Source organism: Macaca thibetana, chromosome 13, assembly GCF_024542745.1.
Source record: "Macaca thibetana thibetana isolate TM-01 chromosome 13, ASM2454274v1, whole genome shotgun sequence".
Taxonomy (NCBI): domain Eukaryota; kingdom Metazoa; phylum Chordata; class Mammalia; order Primates; family Cercopithecidae; genus Macaca; species Macaca thibetana.
This window is the reverse complement of record NC_065590.1, coordinates 271,611-290,989: the sequence shown is the minus strand read 5'-3', so window position 1 is coordinate 290,989 and position 19,379 is coordinate 271,611. Positions and strand designations below refer to the sequence as shown.

At 58.6% G+C, this 19,379-nt stretch overlaps 2 protein-coding genes across 3 annotated transcripts in view; one reads left to right on the top strand and one right to left on the bottom strand.

The window, feature by feature from the left end:
- The window catches only part of KCNIP3 (potassium voltage-gated channel interacting protein 3), a 93,002-nt gene extending 78,817 nt beyond the window's left edge, over positions 1-14,185 (bottom strand). Inside the window, exons 1-3 of one of the 2 annotated variants that reach the window (XM_050755155.1) lie at positions 14,028-14,185; positions 5,414-5,482; positions 764-929 (exon numbers count right to left, since the gene is read on the bottom strand). In XM_050755155.1, coding sequence (XP_050611112.1) covers positions 764-929; positions 5,414-5,482; positions 14,028-14,042 — 250 coding nt within the window. In that variant the 5' untranslated portion in view covers positions 14,043-14,185. The remainder of the gene's footprint in view (positions 1-763; positions 930-5,413; positions 5,483-14,027) is intronic. The other variant, XM_050755156.1, reaches the window with a different exon arrangement.
- Positions 1-19,379, top strand: part of MRPS5 (mitochondrial ribosomal protein S5) — a 224,724-nt gene that overhangs the window by 13,686 nt on the left and 191,659 nt on the right. The gene's annotated exons all lie outside the window — the stretch shown is intronic.

Sequence of the window (19,379 nt, the reverse complement as noted above, 5' to 3'; positions counted from 1 at the left end):
GCGTGTGTGCCTGCATGTGGTGTGTGTGTATGTGAGTATGCAAGTGTGTATGGTATGCCTACCTATGTGTGCGTGGTGAGTGTGCAAGCTCATGTGTGGTAGAGGCACCGGCGTGTGTGCACAGGTGTGAGTGGGAGGTGTCTGCGTGTGTGTGTGAGATCGTGGCCCTGTCACACCCGGCAAGCACCAAATATCACCCACGGCGAGCCCAGGGCAGTGATTCCCGCCAGTTCTCTCGTTAACACACCAGAACGCAGGCCAAGACGAAGAGCCGGCACTAATCCTTGGGGTGCACCGAACAGGACCAAGGAGGGGCTGAGGGCGGGGCCTCCTGATCACCAGGCACTGCACACATTATTTCCCTTCTTCAAATGTGCCCTGTGGACAGGTTCCAGCCTGCCTTCTCACGGAGGGCTTAGAAAGGATGAAGGAGGTGCCCCGGCTTACTCAGGGCGGGAGCAGTGGGCAGGGTGGAGCCTGGTGTGTCGGACTCTGCAGCCTGGCTCTGTCTTCCTAGCCAACTGGAAAGCCCCAGTGTGGTCCCAGCTCTCTGCACCCATGCTCTGTGGGTCCCACTGGGAGCTCAGTGGCCTGTGTGAAGCAGGCACTCAGTGAATGGGGAAGGGTGTGAGTGAATGAAAACACATCTTTAATAGAGACAGGGGCGGTGTGGCCCGGGCTGGCCTTTGAGCCCTCACAAAGGACAGTGCTCAGAACAGATCTCCCCACCCCCACCCTTGACCACAGCCCATCCTGGCCCTACCTGAACCCTGTGGGGCTGTGCTGGACAGGATCCACTTGACCAGGCAGCATCTCATCAAAGCCTGGCGGCTGAGCCTTGGCCTCTGCCACTTGACACCCTCCTTCTTGCTAAGTGGCGTGTGCCCGAGGTCCCCCAGGAGGCTGCCGTCCGATGCCTTTGTCACCTCCTGCAGTAGGAACAGGCAGAGCAGCCCTGAGCCCCAGCTCAGAAGAAGGACCCCTGGAGGGTCCCCAGCTGCCCTGATATCCTAGGTGAGGCCTGAACACCACCAAGGGTTCTCCTTCCAGGGCTGCACGCCTAGTGTGGGCAGGTTCCTTTCACTCTACAACCTGGCTGTGGTGTAAGACGGGACCCCTGGAAGCGGGGAGGACAGGGGTGCAGGGAGGGGTTGTCAGCAGCGATCCCAGACTTGCTCGTTGGGTTCCCCCTTGGCACAGGCCAGGTTGCCAGAGCTGAGCGGCCTTTAGAAATCATGGTCCCAATCCCTCGCCTGCCTGAAGACCAGAGAGGCAAGTGGATCTATACAGGGTCACACAGCCAGGTCCAGCTCCCTCACTCCCCAAGCAGGGCCACTGCTCTGCCTGAGTTTTCATGTTGAGAGAAGCTGAGAGTGAATGAAAGGCTGGGTGGTGACCCCAGGAGGGCTGCGCTGATGGAACCCACCACTGAGGCTGGCAGGGATCTGAAGAAACGGCTCCAGCTATGGACGGGAGAGTGTTGGGAGGAGCGAGCCGTGGGTGGTCATTAAGAGGCTGTGGACCAGCCGGCGCGGTGGTTCACGCCTGTAATCCTAGCACTTTAGGAGGCCGAGGTGGGTGGATCACCCGAGGTCAGGAGTTCGAGACCAGCCTGGCCAGCATGATGAAACCCTGTCTCTACTAAAAATACAAGAATTAGCCAGACGTGGTGGCGTGCACCTGTAAACCCAGCTACTCAGGAGGCTGAGGCAGAGAATTGTTTGAACCCGGGAGATGGAAGTTGCAGTGAGCTGAGCTTGTGCCACAGCATTCCTGCCTGGCCAACAGAGCCAGACTCTGTCTCAAAAAATAAATAAATAAATAAATAAAGGCAGTGGGCCATGAGCCTGAGTCAGTGTGGATAGGGAAAGAACGGCCTGGGGTCATGGTGGAGGCCCCAGGGTGGCAAGATTTGCTCTCCTACCATGTATTTCAGGCCCCCCAATCCTGACATCCGAACTGCCCACCATGCTCAGCTCCCATGCCGGCGGCTGGCCCGTGAAGACCGGAGGAAGGAGGTGCATGGCAGGCTGGCTGCCACTGGCCACACCTCTGTGCACCTGGTGGGTCTAGTTTGCTGCCTTTGGCTGTCCCCTCCTGCTCAGGGTGGCAGGGGGACAGATGTGGCCTGGCCAATTGGACCACAGCCCACCAACGGCCCTCATGCCCATTCTGTCCGTGACGCACTGCCTGAGCTCCAGCTGTGGCACTGGCGCCACCCCACATGCATATGAGCTCTGAGCGGTTGGACTCATTGGCCAGTGAAGAGGGTCACTCGGGGGTGGGTTGGCCGTGCCCTTCGCAGATCACAGGGTCTCGTGTGTGCTACTTTTGCACAGTCCTGAAAAGCATTTGGTTGTTCAAAGTAAATAACAGATGGGCGGGGTTGTCAAGCAGCTTAGAGAGACGCAGCCCCGCAAGACAGCCCTGTGCTAGCTGGACTCTCAGGTGCGAGGGCCAGAGACTGACTCCGGCTGGTATGAACTGGGAGAATTGGCAGCAGGGAGCCCGGGCCAGTCACAGCCTGCAGGGAAGCACAGAGAGCCAGTCCCGGAAAGCAGGCGAGATCAGAGAGCAGCGCCGGACACCGGCCCTGGCCGTGCCCGTCCACACAGAGCCCAGTGACAGGGCTCTGCTGCTGCTGCAAAGTCTGGCCCCTCTCCTGAGGCACGGGCCTGGGACCCCCACGGGTCTCTGCACACTGCAGGCTTCAGTTGAGGGAGGATTCTCCGGGTACTTCACTGGCTCATGGTCCCTGAGGCCCATCCTCTTTTGGGATTGGCAGCCGGCCCACTATTCAGTTTAGTGAAGTGGTCCCCTAGGCCGGGAGATGTCCAGTTCCCTTATCCTGGCTTTTGGGCCTTCCTCAGCTAGGTCCCAACTACCAGTCCTCCAGCTCACAGTCGTCATCCACCCTTCCTCCGACACACCCTTGGCAATAACCCCTGCACGTCCCTCCCCTTCTCCAAGGCTCACCAAGCAATGAGGGGGCTCAGTGGTGCCCAGAGCTGCAGCAAAAAGAGGCACTGGCCATGCTGATGGAGCAGAAAGAGGGGGAGAGCTGGGAGTGGACGGGTGCCTGGGGTGCTGAGGGAAGCTCCCTACATGCACATGCTATGCACACACAGGTGTACACATGCTCACATGCACGCATGTGCACACACATGCACACATACATATGCACACACGTACACATGCTTGTGTGCACACACGCACACACATGCACACATACGTATGCATACATGTACACATGCTTGTGTGCACACACGCACACACAAGCACACATGCATATCACACACACGTACACATGCTCGTACGCACACGTACACACACAGACATATACACACACACGTCCTGTCAGGCTGGGTCAGAGACGCAGGTTCTCCATTATTCAGGATCTTTTTTTTTTTTTTTTTTTTTTTTTTTTTTGAGACGGAGTCTCACGCTGTTGCCCAGGCTGGAGTGCAGTGGCGCGATCTCGGCTCACTGCAAGCTCCGCCTCCCGGGTTCCCGCCATTCTCCTGCCTCAGCCTCCTGAGTAGCTGGGACTACAGGCGCCCGCCACCGCGCCCGGCTATTTTTTTTGTATTTTTAGTAGAGACGGGGTTTCACTGTGGTCTCGATCTCCTGACCTTGTGATCCGCCCGCCTCGGCCTCCCAAAGTGCTGGGATTACAGGCTTGAGCCACCGCGCCCGGCCTCCATTATTCAGGATCTTACTCAGGAGTCTTTATTTTGGTTAAGGAGGGGAGTAGGGGAGAGAGTGGCAGCGGGCGCTTTATTACATCACAAATTCTTTGCCGCAGGCTCTGCACGGCGGGTGAGCAGAGGACATCAGAAGAAACTGAGGCAGCCGGGGACCCCCTGGCAGGAGCTCTTTGCTGAGACCCCCAGCCCCGTCTGCGCCCATCTCAGCACAGCACTGGCTTGGCGGGCAAGGCTGCTTCTCGGGGCCCAGGGTTAGTCACAGGGATTCTGTCTTGAAGCCCCAGGCCCAGGTCATGTGGGAGATCCCGTGGGTGTCCTGGGTTCTAGCTCACAGGGCTCTGTCCTCCCAGGAAGGCTGGCTGAGCCCAAAGGGCAGGCCGAGCACCTCCCAAGTGGATGTCGACGCTGAGCTGAAAGGAATCTCGTCACTACAACCCGCTGTGGTCGGTAACACGATCCCCGTTTTGCAGATGAGGAAACGAATTCCCTGAGTTTAGGACGTGCCGGGCCCACGCTATACGTATATGTATCGTCTTCTGATTCCAGTGTTCACAGGGGCTTGACCACGGGCTTTGCTGCTGACACTGTTTCTCGGCCTGGGTCCCTGGGACACTCTCTGGAGCTGGATGTGTTCTGAAGCCCCTTAGGCACATCAGCAGCCTTCCAAAAGTACCGCTGGGGAGTGCTGTGACGCCCTCCTGGGCAAGGGGGCCCCAGTGGAGAGAGTCTGGGTGGAGTAGTGGGCGGGGGTTCCAGGCCAGGCTCCTCCATCTGGCTGAGGGGCCAGAATCCCACCTGGAAACCCCATAGGGCAGGCCCATGATGGCCACCCCCCTGTGTGAGGCGGGCCCGGGACGGCCACCCCCCTGTGTGAGTCAGGCGGTGGGTTCTGAGGAGAAGGGGGCGGGGAGGGCAGGGAGACCCCAGCAGCGGAGCTTGGGAAGCGCTGGGGCCCATCAGGCTGTCGGGGAGGCTGGAGGAAGGAGAGTGACCGGGTCATCCTCATGAATATTTGACACTTGTCTGCCTGGAAGAGGGTCTGACTGAGCTGTCAGGGAATGTTAAATAGCAGCGCAGGCACCCTCCGGCTAGCTTGGGAGGCTCACAGCATGGAAGGGGGGTGTCCTCAGAGGCGGCCCCATGGCCCCTCACCCCACAGTGCCTTGGTGCTGGGAGAGAAGCTGGGGCAGTGATGAGATGGCACATGAATTAGATGCCCCAACGCTGCTGGCAGCCCCAGAGCCTCCCTGCCAAGCCCTGACAGCCCCACCGTGCCCCTACAAGTCTGCTCCCACACCACCGCCTTGGCACCTGCTGTTCCCAGCATTGGACGCTTCTGCCCTGGGCGTTCAAGGCCTCACTCAGGGAGAGCCCCTGCCTGACTACCTAGGCCACCCTCCCGCGTGCGCCTCCATCTCAGCCCTTCTTCACAGCACCCAGCCCTGGTGAACTGTGAACCTATCCTACTATTGTGTTTTCTGGTGCATTTTCTGTCTCTCCCCTTTAGCGCGTCAGCTCTGCGAGAGTGACACCTGATGCTCACGTGACCTGTTTTTCCTCGTGACACAGCCTGGCACCCAAGAGATCCTCACTCCCAAAACTCAGCAGTCAAAGAGCAGACGTCAGGTTAGAAAGCGCGAAAGACATGCACAGACGTTTCACCAGAGAGGACGTGCGGATGGCAAAGGCGGCGGAGGAGATGTTACCGTCATCAGCCATTCTGGCAACGCAGAGGAGGACCGCCGTGGGACACCACCATGTGCCTGTCCGAACAGCTAGAACCAAAGATAATGACAACTGAACGCTGCTGAGGATGTGGAGAAACGGAATCTCCCCTGCATGGCCGGTGGAAAAGGAAAACGCCTTAGCCACTCTGGAAAACAGTTTGGCAGCTTCCTATAAAAACCAGACATGCGCTACCACAGAGCCCAGCCACGGTACTCTCGGGCGTTTCTCCTGGAGAAATGAAAAGTTATGTTCAAGTGAAAACCTGTACACAAATGCTCATGGCAGCTTTACTTGGCATGGCCCCAAACTGGAGGCATCCCAATGCCCTTCGATGGGTGAATGATTACAAAACTGCAGTGCGTCCGTACCACGGAATCCTGAACAAGTCAAACAAACAAACCGTTGGCGCACACCACACCTGCGTGAGCCTCCGGAGAATGACGCTGAATGAAAAAGCCAACCCAAAAGGTCACATTCTGTGTGATTCTATTTATATAACATTGTAAAACGACAAAGCGTCAGAAATGGAGAACAGAGGAGAGGGCCAGGGGTTAAGGATGGGGGGAGGTGGCAGGAGGGGAGGGGTGTGGCTCTCACAGGGTGGCAGGAGGGGCCTTGTGGGGACGGAGCTGTTTTGCATCTTGGTGGTGCTGTTGGGTGCCTGAACCTACAGAAGTGATGAAATTGTGGCGAAAACGCACACGGAATGAGCGCGTGTGAACTGGGAAATCGGATAGGGCTGGTGGTTTGCGTCATTGCGGACACTCCGGTTGTGCTATTGTGCTGTAGTTTTGCAATGTGCTGTCTTTGGGGAAACCGGGTAAAGGGTACATGGGCCCTCTGTGTGAGCTCCTACAACTGCACGTGAATCTACAATGAGCTCAGTAAAGATTTCCATCAAAAAATACTCTCACGCACCCAAAAAGAGGGCGTTAAAAACACAAGCATGCACGAGGCCCTGAATAAATATTCACGAATGATCAAAAGTCCCCTGTGCTCTTCCTAATTCACCCGGGACTCTCCCCTCCCACTCCTGCTCGGTGCCGGCCTCATTTTAATGGGCAACAGAACTGTCATTGTCCATCAGCTTCAGGGGATGGCCAGGGTTGAGTGGCAGAGACCAGTGAAGCCAGAAGATCTGGGCCCTGGGTTCAGGCAGAGTCCCTGGTGGCACACTTGGCAGTGTGGGCACTCAGGGCTGTGTCCCAGAAACGGCCCTAGGCTGGCCCTGGGGACCTGCAGCCTTCTCAAAGGTCACAAGGTTCCCTCAAGGGTAGAGGCTGCTGCTGGGCCAGGCAGGTCCTTCTCTGCCAGTCACCTGGGGGCCGAGATTTGTGGCTCCTGTCTAGCCAGGCAGGCCAGGACCAGGCCTCAACTTCCTTCTAAGTCCTCCTGGCCTGTGGGATGGAAAAGGGATGGCGTGGGTGATGCTCCTGCTGGTGCTGGTGCTGAGTTAGTTGTTTGGAGGGGTTATCTTATTTAATGGTCACACCAACTTTTTGAGGTTCCTTAGAACCTCAAAATTACCCAACGCATCCAACTGAGCCCCAAATCCTGCAGTGGGTTCTAGCTCACCCCCTCTCACGCAGCTTGCCAGGGTCCCTGGGGTACGTGTTCTCCTGTTATTCAACAGAGGTAAACCCAACCTGTTCTGAGTCAGCTGAGTCCTGGGGGCTTTGGCCTGAGGTCTCCGGCCTTGGGGAGCTGCACCTACAAGGTGCAGATGACTTAGACTCCGGGCCATCGCACTCTCCAGCTCCCCCGTGCCATCCCCTTTACAAAGGGAGGGCATGGCCTCAGCTCAGAGCCTCAACAGGCCACAGACTGTGGGTGGGAGTTTGTCGCTGCTGCCTTATTTCACGGCAATGTGGTGGTTGCCTTCCACTCCTGCTCCCGGCTTCCCACTCACAGTACTGATTTAAAGATTCCCTTCTAAATGGATTCACTAAAATTCAACGCACGAGTTAATTTAAAGAAAAATAGTAAGAAACAATGGCACAGGTCACAACAGATACAGCAAAACAGTAAAGGCAGGAAGTGTGTGTTTCTCTCTGTGGCTGAGGCTGAGGGCCTGCTCGACTCAGCCAGGCGACCCCCCAGGTCTGAGTGACGGCGGCCTCTCGCCACACAGGCTGCTGAGACTGACACGTGGCTGGTCCACACTGAGACGTGCCCTCCATGTAAACATACACCGGGTTCCAAACGTTTACTTACTAGACTATCAAATAGCGCATTAAAAATGCTTCCTATCGATGGCAGGTTGAAGTGATAATCATTTACACTGGGTTTAATAAAACATATGGTTAAAATAATTTAACTTTTTCTTCTTTCTTTACTGTGCCTACTGGCACATTTGAAGGGACATCTGCGGCTTGCATCACGTCTCTGTTGGACAGCACCGGTCTGGATGGTTCTCAGACCTGCCAGCCGGCTGGCTTGGGGCAGCATCCTCCTGGCAGGGCACAGCCGCGGCAGCTGTTCTCTGCCACCCAAGTGCAGCTGGAGTTGGAGCTGCCTCAGAAGGGTGGCCTGGTGGAATGTGCAGGTCAGGTTGGGGGGTGGATGAGGCAGGGGCCACCTGGGGGAGGCGATGGGTGCCCAGGCCCAGGAGAGTGGGGGAAGGCTGAGCCAGGCGGAGGTCATGGCTGGGTGCTGGGGCTATTATGGAGACAGGACCTACTCTAGATGTGGGCAGTGAGGGAGGGGCGGTGGCTCCCCAGTGCCTGAGAAAACTGTCACTGTGGGGACGTAGGAGGCAGGGCTGCCCCCCATGTCTTCCTCTCCCCCTGAACACCGTCCAGTCTCTGCTGCAAACACCACACCATCACCCCAGAGTCTCCACACCACAGACAGAGGCTGCGCACTTGGAACAAACCTCCAGGACCTGGACCGGACATTCTGCCTTGCGGCTCCCTACGCTGTAGGTCCCCTGAGAGGCCAGGTGGCCCACAGGGCAGCATCCCACTCCCTGCCCGATGCCCAGCATGGCACAGTTTTGTCCTGTGGAGGCCCATCGGACTGAGAAAATGCAGTCAGACTGTCAGGGGCGTGCCAAGGTGAAACCCTTGAGCTGCCAGTTCAGTCTCCGTGGTTCTTATCAACTGTGCCCCAGAGAAACTCCCAGAGAGCCGTCTAGAGCAGACATGGCAGAGGTGAGCAGGGGGCACATGGCGGCCTGTGAGAAGTGGGGGTGCACGGCCAGAGGCCAGGTAGAGTCCTGGGAAACCTGCACTAAAGTGTCCAGGCTTCGTTCCCCAGAGGTGGTGTTCTAGGAGCGCATACATCGCTGACTCCTCCCAGATGTCTGCAGACTTAACGGATGCAAAACAGAAGTGAGGGGCTTTGCATGTGCCACCAGGGCCCCTGGGTGTGGACTCAGAGGGCACGGCTAGTGGGGGGCAGGGTAGGAGATCGAAGGCAGGTGGATGTGATGTCTGGCAGCAAGGACAGTGGGAGGGATCTGTGGCCAACCAGTTATGTGAATCCCACACTCTCGCTTCCCAGCTCGGTGACCCTGACAGAGAACCTGACAGCTCCGAGCCTCAGTTTCCTCATCTGCAAAATGGGGGTGACAATATGCCCTCACAGGGTTAAGGGGAAGGCGAGGTGACAAAGCCCCCAGCGGGGGAGGGTCAGTATTCCTCCACCTTCCCATCTCAGGGAGGGTCTGGCTGTCCGAGCCCGCAGCCTGGCATGCCTGGCAGGGAAGCCCAACCTGCCACTCTCAGCTGCCGCACACCAGAATCACGCGAGGAGGCTCCCACCATCCGCCTGCCCAGGGGTTGGATTGTCTGAGGCAGAGAGGCCTGGGCTACTCCGTTCTTATAAAGCTCCTCGGAAGATCTGAAAATGCTGCTTGGAGAATTTGTTTAGAGTGTCTGTCCCTCCAAATAGAAAATTCTTGGCCTTGCCTGAAAGACGAAGGGGGTCTCCCTGTTCTCACCCCCTTCCTCTCTGGGAGGGCTTCCCCGAGGCCGGGGCCAGCAGGGGACATCCAGGCTGCTCAGACGTGGGGCTCCCCACCCCCACCCCGTCCATGGCTGCTGCAGTGCGGACTGGCCCACCCGGCATTGCTTGCTGTCGCTGGCTCTATTTCCATCCCTCGGGACAGATGGCAGGAAGCAGTGGTGGGCGTTGTGTCGTGCAGGCCCCGGGGTACGGAATTGGGAAGCTTTGGAGAGCCTGGATTCTCCACCCACCGCTGGGCACAGACAGACATGGGCCAGGCGGCTTGCCTTGTCGGGGGAGCCGCGGTCGTCATGAGTCTGTGAAGACGCAGACACGCACATGTGCACACACACATGCACACACACACGCACACACAGCACTGCGCCCCAGCCAGCCCTCTCACAGCACCAGAGCAGGAGAGCCAGGCTGTCCCCCCGGCTCTGATGGCTGCCACCTTGGCAAGGACAAGCTCCCCGTGCTGCCTGGCAGCGGGGAGGCCACGTTCACCCAGGGGAGAGCTTGAGTTGCCTGTGGCCACATTGCCTCTTGGTGGCCTTCCCAGGCTCTCCCCAACGGCCAGAAGGGATGGCATAGGTATTCCCTTCACATATGGAGGCCTCACTCTGTGCCAGGGGCCAGGCCAAGCCGCTTGGTAAAGGATCACATTTATCTGGGGGTTCTGTGATATTCATACGTCCCCCAGGAAAATGAGGGGACAGTGGCACAGAGGAGCTAAGTAACTTGTCAGAGGACACACAGCCGGTGCGTGACAGAGCCAGGACTGAGCCCAGGTCTGCTGGTGCAGAGTCAGGGCTCACAACCAACAAGGCACAGCCATGACACCTCCTGGCTGTGCCGGTCTCCTGGCCAGGGTCCTTCAGTCCTGCACGGTGAGGATCTGGGCTCTGTGCAAGACCCATGGACATTTGTGTGCACATGCGGGGCACTGCTGGCAGTGGCCCTGACTTTAGTCAGTCAGGCCCGTGCCCTCCCACCCTGCACTGCTCATCACAGGGCCTGGCAGACGCTGTGAGCACCTCTCAGACCCAGATGGGAAGACTGAGGCCCAGAGAGGGGAGGGCCCTGCCCTGAGTCAGTGGGGCAGAGGTGGGGCTGTCCAGAGTGCCCACCTTGAGAGACGATCCCATGACAGAGCTGGGCACAGGGGCATGTGGCACCGGCAGGAGGGGACTGGGATGCAGGGGACTTGCCCCTTGCCTACCCCGGCACCTGCCCACTGTCCATGTGCTGAAGGTTGGGGAGGGCCAGGGGCATTGGGCAGGCTGGGAGGTGAGGTCAGAAAAGACCACCAGCTGCTTTTCCTGGCTGAGCCTGGCCCAGGCCTGGCCAGACTGATGGAGAGGGCATGCTGGGCAGAGAGGTGAGGTAGCAGATCGGAGGGGGAAGCTGGGCCCACCCTAGTGTGGGACATGCCACCCCCAGCTGCCCTCCTGTCTCAGCTCAGCTGCTCCTTCTCCAACTCTGCGGGTCCCCTTGCTTCTCTCCCTGCCACAGGGCTGCTCTGTGGCCTTCTAGGGCATCAGCTGATCACAGGTGACAGATGCACCTGCTCAAGGGTAACACCAGTCAGCTGGGGCCGGGAGCCCTGGGCAGGGAGCAGCACGGGGCTCGCCCCACTCTGTGCCCTCCCCCAACTCTCAGGCTCCTGCCTGCTCCAGGTCTGGGCACTAGGTCGGTAAGACGTTCTCACTTCTCTCCCCTCTTCTGTTTCACCCTGGGAACTGACAGTGCCTTCTTCCCCACAGAAGCCACGCTGGCTGCTCCTGGAAGTCGCTGGGACGCCCAGGGCTGGGCTGGGGAGGGCTGGTGGGCTCTGAGCCCCCTCTGCTAAGTCAGCAAAGCCGTTCTCTGCCTCCCGCAGAAGGTCTTGATAAGACGAGGCAGCCTGAATTTAGAATGCCGGGGCCCTGTCCTTCCTAGCTCTGGATCCACAGCCCAAAAGTGGGAGGCAACCAGCTCCAGGTCATGTGGCTCCTGCAGGGGATGTGTCCAGGTGGAGTCCGGCTTGTGTCACTCACTAGAGGGCTCAGAGGGCACAACAGACCACCGGCCCAGGGAGTCAGGCGCATGGCTGGGATGGGCCCCTCCTCTGGCATCCGGTTAAAAGCATGCCCTTCTCCTCCTGCGTCTTCTTCCACATCGCCCAAGCCCTAGGGACCTGCTGCGCTCTGGAGTAAGACAGAGCAGGATTCAAATCTCAGCCACAGCTCTTTGTAGCCCGCAGTCTGGGGCAGGCCTCTGTTTCCCCATCTGTGAAGTGGGGATGAGACCAACAGCTGCCTCGTGGGCTGCACGAGAGTCCAGGGAGATAATGCAGGAGACAATGGCCCGGATGGGCGCTGGCACCCTAAGGCTCCTGGCCCACAGCCCTGCCCTTCTCCTGGGCTCTCCTGGAGAGCTGAGGCAGAGCCCCTTTCTTCCAGCGCAGCCTGGGGTCTTTTGAAATGTGGGAGCAAATTAGGGCCCATCTGGCACAGTGCCCTGCAACAAGGCTAGAAGCTAGGCAGAAGGGGTTCCTGGTGCACTTGCTGGCTGTGAAGACACCATAGCCCCAACACCGCGACCGCAGCCCGTGCCGCAGAGCCTGCGGGTCTTTCAATCCTTTCTCCTAAGAGCTCATGGAGTCCTGGAGCTGTTCCCTTTCTCTGAGCCTCGGCGTCTAGAATGGGAATGGCAGTGCTCCCCGCCTCCCTCCAGCTGAGACTTCGTGAACGGCTGGGGAGTGTGGGGAGAAGACTGGGGAGCCGGGCAGTCATGGGGCATCACTGGGGGGCAGCCACTGACCATCACCCTGAGGAGTCAGAACACCTCCCAGCCTGAGCTCTGATTACAGTCCCTGCTGCCACAAGAGACTAAGGTTATTTTTCACCATCTCCCATTGATCTTGATGAGAGACCTAGTGGTGGTTCCTCCGAGGATGACTGTCTCTGCTGGGCCCAGCACCAGAAGCTGTGGGTCTCACTCCCCTCCCTGGCCAGGCCAGTCACAGGAAAGCCGCTAGCAGACATAAGGACAGCGAGACTCACTGGGGCCCAGGAGCCAGTTGTGGGAGGGTGGAGGGCAGTGTAGGGCCACAATGGCCAAGGGAAGAACCAGAGGTAAGTGCAGGACTCAGGCCACCCACTCTGCCAGTCTGGCAGGGGCAGGAGTGGCCAAGCTCCCAGAGTGACCTTTGGCAGTTAAGACCAGCAGAGGAAAGGCAAGGGAGGGGAGGACTGTCCTCTGCTGGTGGTCAGAGCTGGCTGTGTGCACATCTGTGTGCAGCCTGGCTCTGGAAATTCCCATCTCTGAGGTCATGCAGGGTCACGCAATGCATCTCTGCCCGTGGGCACAGTTGCACTGTGTACCCCCGTGCCGGGGCGACAGGAGAGAAGGCACATTTTCCATATGCAGTGTTGCCATGCTCAAAGGGCTTCATGCCACCACCTCAGTTGATCCTCTTGGCACCCTGGAAGAGGGAGCAGACAGATCTAGGGCGGCCTGCAGTTTGGGGGCAGTGTGGTCCAAGCCAGCCACCCGCCCATGCTTGGATGCTTGTCCTCACAGGTGAAAGAGGCAGGAAGCCATCTCTTCAGGCCAGAGACACTGAGGTGCCAACCCCATATCCCTTCTTTCCTACACTCAAGACCCTGATTCTCTCTGGGTCCTTCTGCCCTTTCTTTCTTTCTCCTTCCTGCCCATATGTCAGTATGAGCCCATGTGTGCTGGCTGGAGCTCCAGCAGCCACGTTGCACCTTAAGGTAACCTCAGCAGTGATGCAGAGCGGGCCTGAGACGCTGCTGACCAGGTGGCCTCCAAGCCAGCCTCCACGGCCCCTCTGGACTTCTGCATGACAGAGAGAACCCGCTAACCTTGTTCCAGCCACTGTTACTTGGGGCTTTCTGTTATGAGCAGCCAGACCTGGTCCTGAACGATCCTGAATGTGTGGGCAGCTCACAGGGCAGCAGGCCAGACCTTCCGAGAGTCACCTAGAGGCTGGAAGGCAGCTTATTTCTCCTTCCCTCGTTCCTTCTTTAATTCTTCACCCTGCCCTGCTCCCCACCAGTACCTGCTCGACTATTTCCCGAACTCTGTGCCAGGCATTTTCCTCGTGTTCTCTCTCTGACCTCCCCACAGCCCACTGAGAGGGAATGGGTGGGGGGTGTCCTTGTCAGGGGTTCTGAGCCCTTTGAAACGAAGTGAGCGCTCATTCATTACTCAATTGCTTGATTAGAAGATGCGTCCACTGACCAACTTCCAAGCTCAAGTGACTCCCTCCCAGGCTCACCCCTCCCCCAGCCCTGAAGGCTGTGGGGCCCGGGCTCAGTGTCAGCCACGCTGGCACCTGGCCCAAGGGCCTAACTGAGCAGGGGGCTGACCCCAAGCTCCTCCTCTGTCCAGCTTCTCTTCCGCAAACACTTAAAACCTCTCCCATCCCAAGGCAGCCCCAGGAGTTCAGCCTCCCAGCCAGGACACCCCAACGCCAGCCACGACACCCTAAAGCTCACTTTCCCCAAAGGAAAGTGGAACAAGAGGGGACAGGGGTCAAAGAAAAATGCTTCCTGGTCCAGGGCAACCCCCAGAACCCCCCATTCCTCCCCACTACCCCCCTCTAGAGCAAGACTCCATTCTCCCAGCGCCTACCTTAGCCGGCTGCATCCTGGGTGCCGAAGGGAACTGTTGCCAGTCTCCCCACTTCACAGCCGAGGCAGACAGGACTGCCCAGGCCGGCTGGCAGCTGCCTCATGTTTGCTTGGACCCAGACGTAATTGTCAACGGCGGCTTCTCGCCCTCCCCCTGCCCACCCCTTCCTCCCTGCCGGCTTTTATCGCTCCACCCCTCTGCCTCCTCCCTCCCTCCCTCCCTCCCTCTCTCTCTCTCTCTCTCTTTTCTCTCTCTCTCTGTTTCTCTCTCTCTCTCTCTCCCCCGCCCCCACCATGGCCCCTAATCCGGCCTCTCAGAGTCTGTCGAGCGCCTCTGTCTGGCTCTCCTGGCCTCTCCCCTACCCTGTCACCAGCATCTCTCTGGGCCTCCTCTGCCATCTGCCTCTTTCTCTGCTCCTCGCCTTTCCTGGTCACCAAGGAAGAATGTGGGCAGGGGGTGCGGGGAACTGGGGCTGGGGAGAGGGGCGCTCAGGGCAGCAGTTTCTGCCCAAAGGAGTGGGGAGGAGCAGCAGCTGAACCCAGAGTGCCCAGGAGGGACCGCGGAAGGGGAACAGGAACGGATCTTTTCTGGAGGCATTTTCCAGAGCAAGTCAGGACACCCCCACCGCCCCCGTCCTGCCTGCCGCTCTACAGACACAGGACGGTGGCACCCTTATGATGATCTCAGCCCAAGGGGCCCCCAGGAGAGCAGGGAGCCGTGCTCCCAGCATCTGAAGCGTCCTCTCTCAGGGTCCTGGCCTGAGGTGCTGGTCTGCAACGTGCTGGTCTGGGGCTCACAACCCAGAAACAGTGACAGCCACCAGGGTCACATCCTCAGGATGACACTCAGGGTCCTTCCACCTCTCTCATCTGTCCCTCATTGACTACCTCCCATTCACCCATCCTAGGGCCTCGAAGTGTGGGTGTCTCCCCAGTGCATGAGCTGCTCATGCTCTCCAGCTGTGCTGGGCCCCTCCCAGCTCCCAAGTCGGGACGCGTCCAGGGCAGCCGAGGACCTGATGGGATCTCCTGGGGTGTGAGGGTGGGGGATGGGGGCGAGGGCTCCCAGGCATCCCTGCGAGAGGGGGCTCTGTCCCGTCCCTCGGCCGGGCAGCTCCTGGGCATTTGGTTGGCCCCCAAGCAAACCACTCAGGAGCCAGGTGCCCGAAATCTTTGCCAAGTTTCCCTTTTTGGAGCCCAGAGGAGCCAGCCTGTGCCAGCAGTTCCCATGGAGACGAAGCCCTGGGATGCCTCCCTCCTTCGCAGCCTGCACAATTGTGCTTGCATGCCCTTTTTCTTTTTTTTTTTTTTCTTTTTTTTTTGAGCCAACCAATTAGCTCCAACTTTCAGATCCTCAGGGGAAGAAAATAGCCCGGAGCTGTCAACCCACCAGGGCAAGGAGGAGGTTTCCAGAGGGGAGGCGGCAGCCCAGGTGTCTGGCCCTGTGCGACTTCAGGACAGGTTGGACTTCACACTGGAGAAGGGGCTCCGCAGAGCCTGGAGGACTCCCCAGCTGCCCTGCGCCCCACCCACACTGCACCCCAGGAAGTGGGGGAGGGAGGGAGGCCCCTTCATGGCTGTCAGCTCAGGGCCAGCATCCTGGGAGCTCATCTGCTTTTTGTTTTTTGAGACAGGGTCTCACTCTGTCACCCAGGCTGGAGTGCAGTGGTGTGATCATGGCTCACTGCAGCCTTGACCTGCCAGGCTCAAGCACTCCTCCTATTTCAGTCTCCCAAGCAGCTGGGACTACAAGGCACATGCCACCATGCACGGCTAATTTTTATACTTTTTTGTAGAGATGGCGTCTCACTATGGCGCCCAGGCTGGTCTCAAAGTCTTGGGCGCAAATGATCCACCTGCCTCTGCCTCTCAAAGTGCTGGAGCTCCAGGCGTGAGCCACCATGCCCAGCCCCATCCTCCCTTCAGCGCCTGGGACAGTCCTGCCCTTCTGACTCTGAGCAAGCCTCCGCAAGCAGGGACTCACCGAGCATCTTGAGTCCTCATAGTGGCCTTGGGAGAAAAGTGTCATTATCTCACTCTACAGATGATAACGGTGAGACCCGGAAAAGCTAAATTACTTGCCCGAGTCACAGGCTAGGGAGTGGTAAAGCCAGGGCCCAAAGCCTGTCGCCTTCTTCCCGGAGTGAGCACCACGGGTGCTGAGATCCCGCTGGTGGCTCTGTGCCCACAGCTTACACAGCAGCTTGGAAAATCGGTGACCGCACTGCCATGATGGGCTGGTCTTCCCGATGGCCTGGCCGGAGGAGTCAGGAGCAGAGGAGCCCACTCATCACAGCAGCACCCCCGAGAGTCGCTCACCCCTGCTTGGCACCCTCACCGACATCCCACACTCAGATGCGCTGTCCTTGGCGTTCACAGGTACGACACCGCAGGCCTGGGACGACTGCCCTGCCCTGCTGGGCCCACCAGTTGCTCGGGCCTTGTGAACCTTCCACTGCAGCTAATACCCAGGTGGGCACCCCTCGTAAAATGCAGAGGTGGAGCGTGTGTGCCCCCTGCCACCACACCCCGCTTCCTCAGTGGCCTGTCCAGGGCCCCAGGCACTCCCAGCTGGGGCCCTCCCCTGGGCCTGTGGGGAACACAGGAATGAGAAGGGGAGGAGAAAGGGGTCTGGGACTCCCACGTGGGCTCAGAGGCGGCCCTGGTGTGGGCACACGGGCATCTGCAGGCTTCCCAGAGACAGCCTTGGCAATTCCCAGGGTTCTCTGTGGTGTGTCAGACCCACAGGAGGTTAAGGAGGCTCGAGAGGACCTCGTCTTGTCCGCTAGGAACGCTTCAGCCCTGTTTCCCGCTGTGGCTTCCTCACACAGGGGCTATGGGGAGAAACCGAGGCTGGGGGGAGTTTGGAGGTGAGAAAGGAAGGGATGATTTCAAGCCCGGATGAAGGTCGGGTTTCCTCTCGTCACAGTGTTTCAGGAGGCCGTCGTGGGCTGTTTCAGCTGACCAGGGCCCTCACTCTTGTCCTCCCCAGGCGAGTGGCTCACGGTGCCCCCCGCCCTTCTGCACCTTCCTCCATTGTTGCTCGTGATCCCGCATTCCAGGCCCAAATTCAAGCCCCTCCTCCCCAGGCCCCCAAACCCAGCTGTGGAGCCCCCAGCCCAGGGCTCTTTTCCTTAGGCCCTATTTTCTGCTGGGCCCTGGCTGAGGGGTACAAGGCGGGGGAAAGAGAGAGAGAGAAGCCTGGCCGGCTGGGTGCATCTTGGTAAGAAAATACAAATGGTCCTGATCACTTCACATCTCACAACACAGGCTCAGCCCCCATCCAGGCCCATGTCATTGTCAACTCTCCTGCTCCCCACCCAGCTTGGGCCTGGGGGTGGCGGCCTGGGGCGGGCGGCGGGCACGGCAGCCTCCAGCTGAGCTGTGCTCTGGGTTTGCAGAGGTTGAGAGCTGTCGCTCTTTCTCTGTGGGCTCCTCCAAGGGTCCTCGGAGCCTGGCCTCATGGTCCCCCGACTAGAGTGTTTCACACGGGCCTCAGGGAACCCACAAGCCCCCAGTACCTAATTAGAACTCTGCCTCCTCTTGGGCTGAGGTCGGTTCACTCTCTGGGCGGCCTCCTTCGACTGGACCTAGGAGACTCCATGCCAACTGTCACGGGAGGCCCGCACCTGGGCCGCCAGCCCTCTCCTTAGCTTTGCCTTCAAGGCAGCCAGCCTGACTGCCCTCGAGACTTTGCAGTAGGTGCGGCATCAGTCCAAGGGATTTCTCAAACTTAGGGGACACCGTGAAGCTCTCTGGCAGCTTTCTTTAAAGCCCCTTTCCTTGCAGCTTGAAGTGAAGAAAGGGCGGCTGACCACACACCTCGGACTCAGCTCACCTCCCTGAAACCTCCCTCCTCTAACCTCAGCGCCTGACTCCTTGGCTCCCACTCCAGCCCTCAGTGTGGGTAGAGGCTCAGCCACCTCTTCCCTAAATTCTGCTTCACTCATGGGCAGAGGTCAAGGGCTCAGATGGGGCCCCACCCTCTACTCACCCCCTCCCTCCCTCCTCACCCAAGCTGCAGTTCTTGGCCAGCATTTGTAAGACGGATGAGTGCGGACCACCCAAGGACGGGCACACCCAGCATGTGCTAGGAAGGGCTGGGACCATGGAGAAGGAACTTTATGCTGGCAGCAGGTGCTGTGTGCACCAGGTTGGCCACCAGCCTCCTGGTTCAGTTCCTGGCACTCAGGCTAGAAGCAATGGACGGCCCTGGCTCGGGGAGAGCAGGGAAGGGGGACGCTGTCCACATTCGCCCAGAGCGGGGCCTCGGGCTGATTCCAGAAGACTCAGATGTGACCTGAGTGGCACTGTTCTCCGCTGATTCATTGGGAGGAGTGTTGCTCTTTCTACTCCGCCCACATCCAGTCTCTGCCTGAGCTTTCTCAACTGTCGGGCAGGTAAATGACAACACCTGCCTCCCAGTTAATTCATGGAAAGCGCTTCCTGACTTATGCTCAGAACTCAGTAAATAAATATTAACTCACAGTGTTTGTCCCTTCAGGTAGTTGAGCAGGCTCTTGCCTGGCCACGTGGCTCCCTTTGTACACCTCGAGCCAGCTGGAGCCGCCCTGAGCAGCCACCTGGGACCTCAGACACCCTGGCCCATCTGGCATTTCTTTGGCAGAATCTATCATGAGGCCTTCTGCTGGGGGGCCAGGTTGGAGGGTCTGGAAGAACTCCTAGCACCCCCAGTCTGTCATCCCTGCTACAGGGACAGCAAGGACACTTGGTTCAAGTCGCCTTGGAGATAGGGCCTCGCTCCCGCATGCCCACAGGGAATGGGAACTGGCATTGCCTCCAGGAAGAAACCTCCAGGGCCACCAGGACCCGGGGACCGGCTTCCAAAGCCTGGCTGGGCTTCAACTTCTGAGACCCTGAACCAGCCATGGAACTTCCTGGAGCTTCCTCTGCTCAACCAGATGAGAGTTTGCTCCCTCAGAGACTGTCGTGGGACAGAAGAAATAGACTGACCTCAGAGGGGCTTTGTTTTGCATATAAAGTAGCACTAGCATTTCAGGATTCCAGAATTTTAAAAGCCAGAGAAATAGGTAATTTATCTTTCTCTGTGGCTATTTCTGTCTCTCTGCCAACTGCCGAGTGCCACCCCATCCCCGGGTGACCAGTATTACTGTGGCGCTCTCGAAACAAAACTCCTTTGCAAAAGACAGTGTTCCATTAGCTGGGCCCCAGTTTCTGGACACCAAATTCAAACAGTGGCAGCTTTTTCCCAGTTTATAAGGGGAACATCAAAGTCAATTTTTTAGGACTACTTCTAATAACTGTGGACTGGGTAATTTGGACGTAATTCCCAATTCAGGACAACTTAAAAAGCTGCTCAAACTCTGTGTGT